General features: G+C 33.8%; 1 protein-coding gene across 4 annotated transcripts in view; it reads right to left on the reverse strand.

The window, feature by feature from the left end:
• The window catches only part of SMG1 (SMG1 nonsense mediated mRNA decay associated PI3K related kinase), a 122,605-nt gene that overhangs the window by 91,298 nt on the left and 17,750 nt on the right, over positions 1-13,557 (reverse strand). For 3 of the 4 annotated variants that reach the window (XM_078152865.1, XM_078152864.1, XM_020965321.2), the window contains exons 2-6: positions 6,878-7,041; positions 6,631-6,786; positions 3,406-3,542; positions 2,958-3,016; positions 1,555-1,768 (exon numbers count right to left, since the gene is read on the reverse strand). In XM_078152865.1, the coding sequence (XP_078008991.1) occupies positions 1,555-1,768; positions 2,958-3,016; positions 3,406-3,542; positions 6,631-6,786; positions 6,878-7,041 (730 nt within the window). Of the gene's footprint in view, positions 1-1,554; positions 1,769-2,957; positions 3,017-3,405; positions 3,543-6,630; positions 6,787-6,877; positions 7,042-10,345; positions 10,404-13,557 lie in introns of all 4 variants that reach the window. The other variant, XM_078152866.1, reaches the window with a different exon arrangement.

Genomic DNA, 13,557 nt, shown 5'->3' on the forward strand with positions numbered 1-13,557 from the left:
AAGTTTGGCAATGAAGGAGAAAATCATAAGGTGACAGTTTGTTTTGTTTTGGTTTTTTTAGGCAATTGGGGTTAAGTGACTTGCCCAGAATCACAATGCTAGTAAGTGTCAAGTGTTTGGTCCGAGGCTGGATTTGAACTCAGGTCCTCCTGACTTCAGGGCCAGTGCTCTATCTACTGTGCCACCCAGCTGCCCCTTTAAGATGACAGTTTGAAAGCGCAACAAAGATATCTTTCAACAGAAGGTAAGATCTGAGCATGAAGAAAAGGAGACAGCAAAGAAAAGATTGAAGGTAAATGAAATATGGATGGATGTAAGTTCCTGAAAAATGTGATATCTGGAAGAGTGAGGTCTTAGAGGAGTTGGGAAGGCATGGCATAAAAAGTGTAGGCAGAGAGAGGTTATATTTGTACATGGTTTTATACATGCATTTCCATAACATAGTACAATAAAAAAGATGATTGCATATGAAACTGCAAATCCACCATGTACAAAGAGAAAATCGATCTTTCTCTAGATTAAAAAGAAGAGTTTGATTGAAATCACTGATTCAGAACCAAGAGAAAACCTGAGTCAGTTACAGAATCAGCCTCTTTAAGAGTTGGAAGGAACCTCAGAGGTCACCCAGCGCAACTTTTGCCAGAACAAGAACCCCTTTACAATCTAACAATTAGGATTTCAATCTTTTCTTGAAGACATAAAATAAGGGACAACCTACTACCTCCCAAGGTACCATATTCCAATACAATTAGCTCTAATTATTAAGTCATTTTGCCTTTTGGGTCAGATGACCTCAAAAATCTTCTCAACAAGTTGAGGGCTTAATAAGCAGCTTTTAGTCACTGTGGAGAATGTGACACAAGCAAAAGAAGTAAATATTAGAATTGCCATATAGTAATGACAGCCTAGTTGAAGTGCTTATTTGGCTGCTCAGGAATAAGAAAAGGAGATGAAAGCTAGGAGTTAGCCCAAGCTTAGATTAAGAGCTAGCAAAACATGAAGAGTGAATAGCCAAGGAAACATCAAGTAGTGCAAGTGCAGATAAGAGAATATTATGGGGGCAGCTAGGTGGCGCAGTGGATAGAGCACCAGCCCTGAAGTCAGGAGGACTTGAGTTCAAATCTGGCCTCAGACCAAACACTTGATACTTACTAGCTGTGTGATCCTAGGCAAGTCACTTAACCCTGACTGCCTCACCCAAAAAAAAAAAGAGAATAGTATCGAAATGGCTGACCACATATTGAATAGTAAAGGGATCAGAACAGGGTCCTAAGCAATGGCATAGGAGTCAAATTCAAACACCAAAAGTATGAGAAAAACAAAAGTATTGATTTCATATAAATACTGCCTTCAATACCAAGTATGACAGCTGATATATTTAAGTGACACATTTAGTGAACACTGTTCTAATTTTTTTTTCATCTTTTCTTCCAAGTATGTGTTAAATACAATTTTCCATTCAAGTATCATTCATTTAATAAATATTTATTCTGACTAATATGTAATGCACTGATATAGAAAGATAATTTTTAAAAATTTACTTTTCAGTCTTACCTGCATTACAGATGAAAAAGCCTTCTTTTCTCCTACAGTCTCTAGGGCTTTGTAGGTGGCACATAAGTAAAGAAGTTTAACTTCATCTTTTGTAGATGAGCTAAATTTGCTAAAAATCCATTTGAAGATTTTCTCAGCCTCATAGCTTAGGGAAGCACAAAGAAGGCCAAGAGAGTAAGCTCCTTCCTGTCTTAATTCTTGAAGTAATTTGCTACTGTAATGATACCAAAAGAAAAAGTTAGCTTCTGTTTTGAAAACTAATGACATTTTACAAATTGAATGGTCTTCTGAATAAGAAAATTCTACACAAAAGTAATCAAAGGGTTGAAATCTAATCAATTTTAAAGGCAGCCATTCTATAGCCCCTCTGCAACAGGAAAAGCATTGACTATTTCACTTTCTTTTTTTTTTTTTTTTGAAACAAGGAGTAAAAGTTATTTAATGCTAGCCTTAGATTGACTTCAAGCTTCAAATTCCATCTTTAAACAGAAATGAGCTATAAAACTCATCTAAACCAGAAAACCTGCCAGATAGAGAGATAGATAGACAGATAGATAGATAGACAGATATGGCAGAACACTCTAGAAAACAAAATAATGTGAAATGCTAAACAATAAGTGAGAGAGAGTGGCTAAATAGTAAAGTTTAATTGAAGGGTAAAAGCACTGATTTAATGAACCTGCTATTAATGAGGTAACGAGTATAAAAAAGCATGAGACTACAAATCAGGAGACCAAAATTTTAGTCCCACCTCTACCACTAACTTGATGTGTCACTTCACCATTCTGAGTCTCAGTTTCTTCATCTGTTAAAGGAGGTAGCTGGATTAGATTACCTCTAAAGGTCCCTTGGAGTTCTAACATTCTAATGTTACTATGATCTCATGAGCTAGAGTATAAAGCAAAAATCCATTAAGGGTTACTCTATAAAGCAAGAAATTTAAGGGCAGAGGTGAAGTTAGTGGTCCACGGTGACCAGTCTAACACTTTTTGTTAAAAATTTGTGGAATGTAGCTATGATTGCAGCAATGGGTAAATGATGATCAATCATAATAATGAATGCCCTCACCACTTTTGGAGAAACAAGGTAAACATCTAGCTTAAGGAAGGAGGCTTAAATTAAAAGAACCTAGCAACATTATCATCCTGGGTAAATTTTCTGAATTTGTTATTTGAGTATATACCTAGAGGGGTTATCACTGAACTGAAGGCTTCACTCAGTCTAGGTTAAGACTTATAAATTAAGAAATACCTAGTCCTTGCCCTTCCTCAATTCTTCACTGAAAATATCACAGGTTGGTACTTGCTCCCAACAATTTATTTTAGCTAGCATTTATATACATGTAAAAGTATTAGAGATAATACTGTCTAGATTAAAGTAATTTCCAATTTATTCCACCTTACCTCTCATTAAGTACATCATGTATAGCCGCCAAGATATTATCTAGCTGCTTAACTAGTACCTGAAAAAGTCAAGGAAGAAAATACAGAAAAACTTTATATTTGTATTACTTTTTTTTTCCATTTCTATTATCTTTGAGAGCTCTTGAATAGAGTCTATGGAAATTGACCCAAGAAAATACATTTTTTTCAAATAAAATACACAAAATTAAAATAGTACACCTCTGCATAGACTTACCCGCCCTATCACAGCCACTACATATATACACATATATGTTCCTGCCCTAATACTAGCATTACATAAAGTGCTGCATCAAGCAAATCTAATGAATCAGAAATTAGCCCTCTGATATATCCCAAGAGAAAATTCCTTCTTCTGCCCTCTTTACCCATTCCCACTTTAAAAAAAAAAGACTTAATTATACAAATAAAGATCTTAGAACAGACTGACCAGCTTATTTTCTGGTTGCTGAATGAATTCTTTCAATTGCTTTACAGTAGCCAGTCTTCGGTCTCTGTCATCTTCCCGGGTAATCCTCCGAAGAAGATTTGACAGTCGAGACTCATCAGAGTAAGACAACGATCGCTCTACAGATATAAAATTGTATTTCCCATAAGAGTATGTAGTAGCATCTTTAGTCCAACATGTTATTTCAATTACAGAGTAAAACAGCTGTGAGCACACAATCCCTTTTAGAAAACCTTTCTAAGATAAAGGGTCTGTTAAGTTTCTGCCAGTTTCTTCCTTAAATTTTTCAGCACACAGGTAGGGCAAAAAAACCCCAAAAGTATCAGGGATAACAGGCAAAGCTTAATATCCCAGTAGCTAAGGGGATGTTTCTTTATATATTTCTCAATTTCTTATCTCAGTACAATTATTGTTTGCTACTGGGAGCACTATTTTCACCAATAATTGTTATTCCTTAGCAGAATAACTCCTGAATCCTCGTTTTTCTACCTATTTTTAACAACCATTAAAAAATGAATCATAACATCCGAAAGAAAAATCGAGAAAACCTCAAACCAGGTTCCTCCTTTTTTTTTTTTAAGAAAATAAGTTATCTAGCACACATGCTAGTAACATAACGATGTATAACTACTTAAAAACACATATACACTGATATTTTATACCAGAGACCCACTTCAGTTCCTCCAGCAAAATAAAGAATTCAATTTTATCTAAAGTAAAACATAAATAGGTAATAGATGCTATTTAGTAACATCAAGAAGTTAGATAATTTCATTTCTCTCTAAAGCCTAAATAGAAAGGCTGATAGAGATGGCTTAAATTCTTGATGCATCTAGATCCTTAAGAACTTTCCTTATTTAAAAAATGATCTTAAAATTACCTTTTGGATCAAAAATTCTATAATTCTAAGTCTACCACCAACCCCCCCCAAAAAAACCAAAAACAAATAAAAAAGGAAATAAAATCTAGCTTAATTACATTACACTAGACCAGGGATTCTGAAAGGCTACAAATGTAGCCATTTCAATAAGTTATGAAATATATGGAACTAAACTATTGCTCTCTAAAGTTGTGAGGCAGCACAAGTCTCTCAATTCTCTCCAGAATTCCCCATGGCAAATACTGTGTTGTGATCGAAAAAAAAGTTTTGAGTAATACAGCAACATGCCATTCTAACAAAACTGAAAAGAAACATTATTTACATGAACAAAAAAGTTAGTATATTTCAGAAGAATATACTACATGCAATAAAAAATCTGGACTTTATGTTCAGTTAGTTCTGTGACTATGGAGATTGAGAAGTGGTCTCTAAACCCCAGTTTACCTGCTATATGATTAAGATAAAATAGTGCATTGTAAATTCATCTATTAAATAAACATGGGAGGCAATAAAGTTTACTTCACAAGCTTCATGAGCCTCATTTGGATAAAAAATAAAATTGAATTTCTGGACCTTATCACATAAGTAATGGGGAGCCCACTACTCCCCTAAAAATCTCTCCACTCCAGCCAAAATCTATTCCATTACCAGCATGCAACAACTTCTCTGAGCCCTAGGTTCTTCATCTATAAAAGGGGAATAATAGCTATTCTACCTACCTTGTAGATTAGTCAACAAGGTCAAACAAGAAAATATAAATAAAACACTCTACTAATTTTTAAAGTACTACATTAACAATAATGGTGATGTTAATGATGAAGGTAATGATGATGATGATGATGATGATGATGATGATGATGATAATTATAATAATTCTTAACTCTAAGGCTTTACTCTTACTACCTGGAATGCCCTTATTTCTCTCCACCTATCCAAATTCCACTTTACTTCAAGGCCCAACTGAAATTTTGCCTTCCTTTACAACCTGTAGTTTATTTTAGCCCATAGTAATTTCTTCTTCTCCTGACATAAGAATTCACTAATTTCACAAATGGTGCTTGATCTTCATTAGCATGAAGGTTCTTTTTTAATCAAAAACATACCACATTATAGGCACAGAATAAGAAAATACCCGACAAGTCATAACTTCAGTAATAATTATTTAAAAAGAAATTTGTATTAGTCAAAACATCATCTATATAAGAAATAGTAACAGACATACAATTTATTCAGTCAATAGAAAACGCCTATCATACTGAGTTATTTAAGGAAATGGCTGCTTTGCAGATTTCAGAGATTAGAAGTTTGACTGAAATCAGTCAATCAATTAGCTTCAGACTTCAATCTAATTCCATTTCCTACTTGTTTTAGTATTTGAATTTCAATGCAATAAGTGCAGAAAGCTCACCTTCACAAAAAAAAAATCATCTAGTACTTTGTAACTATAAAAATAATCACAAGTAACTCAAAAATGACTGTATGGCCCACAGACAGCCAGGTACTCTTAAAATGAAAATTAGTTTTAAAGAAATGCTATATGAACATTCTATTAAGTTAAATAATGACAAAACTGATGATGCTTTGTTCATGTAGATTTACATTCTTCTTTTCACTAACTCTAGACCCCCATCCTTCCTAGGGGTCCAGAGCCAAAAGGACCAGTCCATACCAGTGCTATCAAATTCTACAGAAACTGTCCAATAAACCTTATTTGCAGATCCCTGCAGTTGCATATTGACTTAGAAAAACACATATTAACATTACCTATGTTCTACTGAATTTTTATTTCATTAAATATTTCCCAATTACATCTTAGTCTAGTTCAGCCACGTTTGGTTCGCTGCCTGTGTTTAACACCTCTGGTCCACACCATTCTTTTAGCAATTAATTATGTATTACCTCATAACACTGCTTATACAGGTTTTAAAATTTTTTATACATTTGTTAAGCCATATATCCATGAGTATATAATAAATTACTTGAGGATGGGAATTGTGTCTGTATTCCTTCATGAAGTTTTTTTTTAAATAACAAAATTCGTTTCATTTTATAATACTCAAAAGCTTATTTAAAAAACATTCACATTTTCTAAACTTAATATATTAATAATTTTAGAAGTACTCTCTCTCCAACAATGTTACCCTTGTTAAGAACTAATTATTCTAAGGCAGAAACCTCTTTCTTTAGTAGTTTTATGCTAACACATAAAGGAAAATGTCACTTTTCATGTTTTTTACTCTTTGGTTACATGATAAATCAAGAACAAAAAGAGAAAAGGAAAATAGTTCTGCACACCATTTTATTTTTCCAGTGTTCAGGATTCTTACCCTGTGATTTCCTCATGTCTTTTGTGGCTAAAGCACGATTTCCATGCTGAATATTGGTGAAATCAGGGTTGGTCACATTGTTAACTCTCAGCTCTTGCCCCAACGACTTCCGACCATAAGTATTTTCCCCAGATCCTCCATTGACATTGTAGCCACCTATAAATAGTGAATGTGAGTTTACTTTATCAAATAACTCAATGTGAACTCACAATACTCCTTTTTAACCATAATTAATAAATGTATATACCTTTTTCATCATTCTGTATGTCAGTATGGACTCTGATATCATCGTGCCTTTGATGAGACACCACAGTTGAATTTGAAGGTTGCAGTCCATATGAGGCAGAACTGCCTCGCTCTCTGGATGAAGAGTATTTTAAATTATCTGGGTCGGCTGATGCACTGTCAATTCTGTTAAGAAAACACACATATATACACATGTTCAAAATTAAAAAGGTTTCATGTAGTAATATAATAGCCAGGCAAACTTAATAATTAAAAAGATTTAAGGTTAATATCTCCAGGTTAAGTTTTGAATCCTCTAAGTGCCAAATGTCTTATTGGTAGTAACAAGCAATCAAAGTTAGCTCTTAATAAAAATGTTTGAGCTCTATTAGAGATACTGTATTATCTATTTTAAAAATCCACTCAAAATATGAATGTGACTCCCAGAAGCCTTTTCACCTGTCTTTTGATATAAGGAATGATTTAATATTTTTCCCACTTAGAAAATATTGGGAAGATCTAAAAGAAATATTTTGAATCTTCCAAGTCACAAATTGAGAAACTGGCAACAAAGAAGCAAAAGAGGAAGGTGCTATCACCACTTTAATCCTTTTATTTTTTTTTTGACTAGGCAATGGGGTTAAGTGACTTGCCCAGGGTCACACAGCTAGTAAATGTCAAGTGTCTGAGGCCACATTTGAACTCAGGTCCTCCTGATCCAAGGCTGGTGCTCTATCCACTTCGACACCTAGCTGCTCCCACCACTTCAATTCTTAATGAACTATAATACCTTTAGGGAAGGTATTTCCAAGTTATTGAATTCATGTCACATCAATTAAACTACATTAAGTTGAAAGATCATATGCTGTAAAGTAAGGGAGAATGCACAGAACATTAACATTTGGGAAAAGGAGTTCACAAAGAAATGTGTAAATTCTGTAGTATATTTATATAATATAATATTCAAGAATTCATTGTAAAATTTGTAATCAAAAATCAACTGACATATAAAGTTAAGAAAAAAAGGTTTTAGTAAGAAAAAAATTTTAAATTATAATTGCTACCTTTCAGTTGAGTCATTTTTTTACATTCTTAACCCTATAAAAACCTTTTTAGAAGTGAACTTGACACTCAGACCTTAGTAAATAACTATAATTAAAACAGCTTAAATATAAGTCAATGTAAAACAATTAAATAGTTTAAGAACATAACACAATATAAGCATAACACAAATATAACATAAACACCAAAAACCTCCAAAGTTCTTTTCTAAAGATATAAATAGAAAAATCTGAATTTTGCTATACTTACTACTGCTAAAATACCTTCTTAAAATCATTTTGACTAAGTTTGCTATTGGGAGGAATAAAATTCTACTTTTACCTATCCTTCAACCTTAGGGCGGGAAAGCATATATAGATATTTTTGCATATATTATTCATTTTAATTTCCCTTCAGAAGGGGGGGAATACTAAACCTGAAATCTGGGACAAATTCTATTACCATATTCTACTTTGTTCCTAAAAGGCTGCTATTTTACTCCTGTGGTTAATACATGAAATGTTAAACATACTAAATAAGACGTCTGCCAACAGGTTCAGTCAAACTTTGATGATAAAAAAATTGGCTGAGTCTAATTAGGGCTAAAAGCCCTCACATAAATCAAAAGCCCAATAATCTAAAATTCATTAACTGTAATGACTAAGATCTAAGCAAGACCATACTCTCCATTTTGACAAGCTTTTTTCCTCCTCCTTCAGATATTAGAATATAATTTGTCAGTAAGCTTCAAATATAAATCATAATACCTCCAAATTGTCACAGAAAAATAAGAGTTAAGAAACTGCCTTTACTTGCCTTCTAACAATTGACACTGTGAGGTTACTTGCCAAATACGTCATAAACCAATGCTAATTTAAATACTTCTGTTATGTCATTATAATACTTCTCTTAAGTCACTAAATGGAACATGAGGGCACTGAAAAACTTACCATAAAAATTTACAATATGACTGAAAATAACACATTTTATTTGAAATTGTACCCACAGTAACAAACCATGTTCCACCAATTATTCCTTTCTGAATGAGTATAAAATAGGTAACTCAGCTAATAAAATGTCTGTTGAATATTTAAGTGCCTTCAAGGAAACTTAATTTGAATATACTTCCATTTACTGGTGCCTAATTGCTTCTATAAGTTAAGTATATATTTTTATTTACAAGAAGGTATTGTGGAAAAAGCACTAAGCTAGGAGTAATGAGATTTTGCTCTAGTTCAGGCTTAGCATGACCAATAATCACAAACATAAGCTTGGGCAAGTCAGCCACCTCTGGGCTTCTTCAGTTTACTCATCTATGAACTCAGCAGGTTGGAGCAAATTATGTTTAAAGCCCCTTCTAAGTTTATAATATTATGACTATATATAACTGATACACTGAAATGTTTCTCATGTACTATAGAAGTATGTTCACAAATGGACATCTCAAAACCACCTAAAGAATCAACTCAAACTCCGTGAAAGTATAAACACATATGCACATTTTTATACGTATACATAAATTAATCAATATTCATGCAACTAATTTTGTAACCCATTTTTATTTTTTGCTCACTTTAACTCTGTTTCTAATAGGAATTCTGGATCATCGTTTTTCTTATAGCCCTAATAACTGACCAAAGAAATACTTTACTACAAGTTCCTACTTACTTAAGAAATACAAGCTTAACAATTCCATAGGTAATGAACACTTAGAATTTCAGAATGAGGGCCTTCAGAAATACATTTAAAAGGGCAGCTAGGTGGCGCAGTGGATAGAGCTCTGGCCTTGGAGTCAAGAGGACTTGAGTTCAAATCCAGCCTCAGATATTTGACAGGTACTAGCTAGCCTCACCAAAAATTAAAAAAAAAAAAAGGCAGAAATAAATTTTTAAAAATACTGCTTACAAGACTAAAGTTCAGGACTTGGATTATTAGCATACTCTAGTGTACCAAAGAGAACAAAACAGTGTTCTGATTATGGAGTTAGCATTCATACAAAACTCTTAAGAATTTTCTTCTAATATTTAAACTGCCCTTTATTTATTTAAAAAAAATAATTGGACAAGCTATGCTTCCAACAAAAGCTTCCCCAATCAAAGAGAAACTGAAAAGAAAATGATTACGTGATAATAATAACGTCACCACCAGGGCTAAATAGAACATACAGCTGCAGACTCAAAGTGATAGTCCCAAAATGTTATGACAGTCCAAAAGACAGAACAAGCTAAAATCTACTAGAATGAGCATCCCTCATTCCATTGGGAAAAGAAAGTCAGCTGGTAGAGGCCATGGAGCCTAGAAGGGATCCAGAAACACTCCAGGCCCTTTAATTACTTTAAAAACAGTATGGAGGGGAGTTAGAAAGGTTCAGTATCCCCCTAAAAAACCAAACTGAAATTAAAGCTTGATGTACATGCCACAGTGAGAGGTAAGTTTCTAAATCTCATACCTCAAAAATCGCATACTGTAAAATATGGAGCCTTTGTGTTGTTTTGCATCAAGTCAATCTGTAAGACAGTAGTTACAGTATTAGTGAAGATAGTGGGTTAAAACATTTGTTGCTCAAAAAATTAATGCACATATGCAGCAAATAAGGCTTTGGGGTTAATTGGTTTTGGCTTAATATTAAACCTGCGGGGACTAACATATGCTGTGAAGCAGAAACAGAAAACACCAAAAAAACCTGTTTATATAAAAATTAAGAAAACATAAACGTCAATTATAACATACTGCATTTTAGACAGACTTAATACACAAATTAGACTAGATAAGGTTGGGATATGATTAATTTTTAACAGCCTAAACCCTTAGACCCAAGGATGTTTTAGGCAATATCTAATAATGGTGCTACTATATACTTTAGCTGTTAAATTATCATAAATGCCAAAAGACAAAGGGAACAAGTAAAATCTAAGTTCCAAAAGAGACTGTTCTTCATTTCAATTAACATATCTCCCAGCATCTAGCACAGTGCTTTATTTGGAAGAGGAATTTAATAAATGCCTGTTGAAATGAACTGAACTAATTTCTAGAAGTTAATGGGTAGAAAGACAGGAGATTTTTCCAGAGAAGAAATTCCTATGCTTTAGAATGAAGAACAGAAAGAATTAGAGATCAAAGATTTAGTAAAGTCCCAAAAGAGCTCTGCAGCATTCCCAAAATACTTAATGCTGCCAATGAGACACAAGGCTCAACTGAAGTTTTCAGTTCAGTCTTTTGGAGAGATTTTCCCCCATGGAACACATTTCTTAAAAGGACATCAATTGGGAAATAAAATTTTCTTTACAAAGAATTTTCTTTACAGAGAATTGCTACTGGAGTTATTATTAGTCTACAAATTAAGAACTTAAATGGTCTGTTAAAAAGGGAGGTTCAGAATATATAAAAATATAAAAGGGCTTCTGGTATAATTTAACTCTTTAGTCAATGAAAAATGACAAAATTCAATTCAGTGTAACAAAACTCAAACTTCATCATGCTGAGAGCTCAAATCTAAGTTTAGACCAGTCCTGTAATACTAAAGATATTAAAAGAAAGGCAGCATGGTATAGTGGATAGAAAGTCTTTGTATCCCTAGTATTTGGCAAATAGGAGGAGCTTCAAAAGTGCGTGTTCAAAGACTATACATGGTATAGATATACTATATATAGATATAATATCTATAGATATATTATATCTGTAGATATGTCTATAGATGTATAGATAGAATGCTGGACTTAAATAATCAGGAAGATGTAAGTTCAAATCCCACCTTTACCACTTACAAAGTACACGGCCCTCAGAGGCAAATAATTTAAGACTTTTTCATCCTTATTTTCCCTATTTTTAAGACAATGATAATAAAAGTAGCTAGTAGCTACCTCACAAGGGGCAAGGGGAGATTATGTACACATGCATACGGCACTTTTATAAACTTTAAGTGAACTACATAAATGTCAGCTATTATTATTAGAATGAATGATGAAATACTACTGCCCAACTTGATAAAAGCTTTTCTGTATTACTTTCTCCACACCCCCACAATGACAATAGGTTTCCAGATCCATCCATGCTTTTTAGAAATAACACATTTATAAGACAACTTAATAGGTTGAAAAACTGCAAAAATTAAATATAGATAGCCCAGACCTCTGGCCGCACAATCAAGAACTCTGGTTAAAGTTAATCAAACAAACATTTATTAAGTACATATTATGTGCCATGTACTAAGTAAGGCTCTGGGGATATAACGACAAAAAAGAAATCGTCCTTTGTAGCCAAGGAGTTTTACAGTCTAGCCAGTGTATATACATGGATATTCATAGGTATATAAAAAACACAGATGCAATGGCAGGGCAGGAAGCAGGGATGATGAGGGAGGTACCAGCAGCTGGAGGGAACAAAAAGGCTTCACGTAGAAAGTGAAACTTGAGCTTTGCCTTAAAGGAAATAAAGCAATCTGAGAGACAGAGGTGAGGATGTCATTAAGTAGCGTGGCACAGTGGATCAAGCAGAGAATGATTTGGAAGTTCAAAGCCCACCCCTGACAATTAGTTGTGTGACCATGGCAAGTCCCTTAACCTCTCATTTCTTCATCTGTAATAAGGGGCCAGTCCCTGAAGGTACCTTTTCTCAATGCCTATATCTCTTTCATGAAGTAGACACAAATACAAATTCTGAGAATTAGAAGGGATCTCAGTGACCACCCAGGCCAAACTATACACAAAAGGAATCCCTATTATATAACATATTGCACAAGTTGTCACCCAGCCTCTGCTATGAAAGGCCTTCAAGGAGGGGGAATTGAACACCTTTCAAGGGGACCCATTCCACTCTGAGAGCTCTAATTGTTAGGAAGTTTTTCCTTGGCATCAAGCTTAAAGTCACCTCTTTGCAACTTCTACCTGGTTCAGCCCTCTAAGGTCAAAAATCACTCCTCCATGCGACAGCCCAAGTAAACATTCCCAGTTCCTTTAACCAATCCTCATATATCTTGAACCATCCTGGGTGCCCTACTCTGGATACTCTCTCAAACTGCAGAATCCAGAACTGAAAACAAAACTCAAAATATTAAGTCTGAAGAGGTAAGAGTACAACAGAATTATCATAATTCTTTTCCTGGAAGTTATGCCCCTTTTAATGCAACCAAATTTGGAATTATGCCCAGAAAAATACCAAACACTTCATATCCTCTGATCCAATTATATGACTACTACTAGGCCTATATCTCAAAGAAATCAAGGAAAAAGGAAAATCACACACACACACACACAAATTTATAGCAGTTCTTTTCATGGTAGCCAAAAATTGGAAACAAAGGGGGTATCCTATTGAACAATGGCTAAACAAATTGTACTATATGACTATAATGAATTAATTTTTGTGCCCAAAGAAATTATGATAGAAATTTTCAGAGGAACTGGAATCACTAGGCACTCACATGGAGCAAAATGAATATAACTAGGAGAATAATTTTATATTAATAATTATATATTAATAATATTATAGAAAAAACACCTCTGAGAGACTAGAACTCTAATCAACACAATGATATACCAGAAGTTCAAAGAATGAAGATGAAACACTCCATTCCCCTCCTAGTGGAGAGGTGAAACTATAATGCATAAACAAACAAATTTTTGAATATGCTAACGTGTGAATCTGTTTTGACAGACTATGTAG

This window comes from Phascolarctos cinereus, unplaced genomic scaffold (assembly GCF_003287225.1).
Source record: "Phascolarctos cinereus isolate Bilbo 61053 unplaced genomic scaffold, phaCin_HiC Scaffold_4;HRSCAF=312, whole genome shotgun sequence".
NCBI lineage: Eukaryota > Metazoa > Chordata > Mammalia > Diprotodontia > Phascolarctidae > Phascolarctos > Phascolarctos cinereus.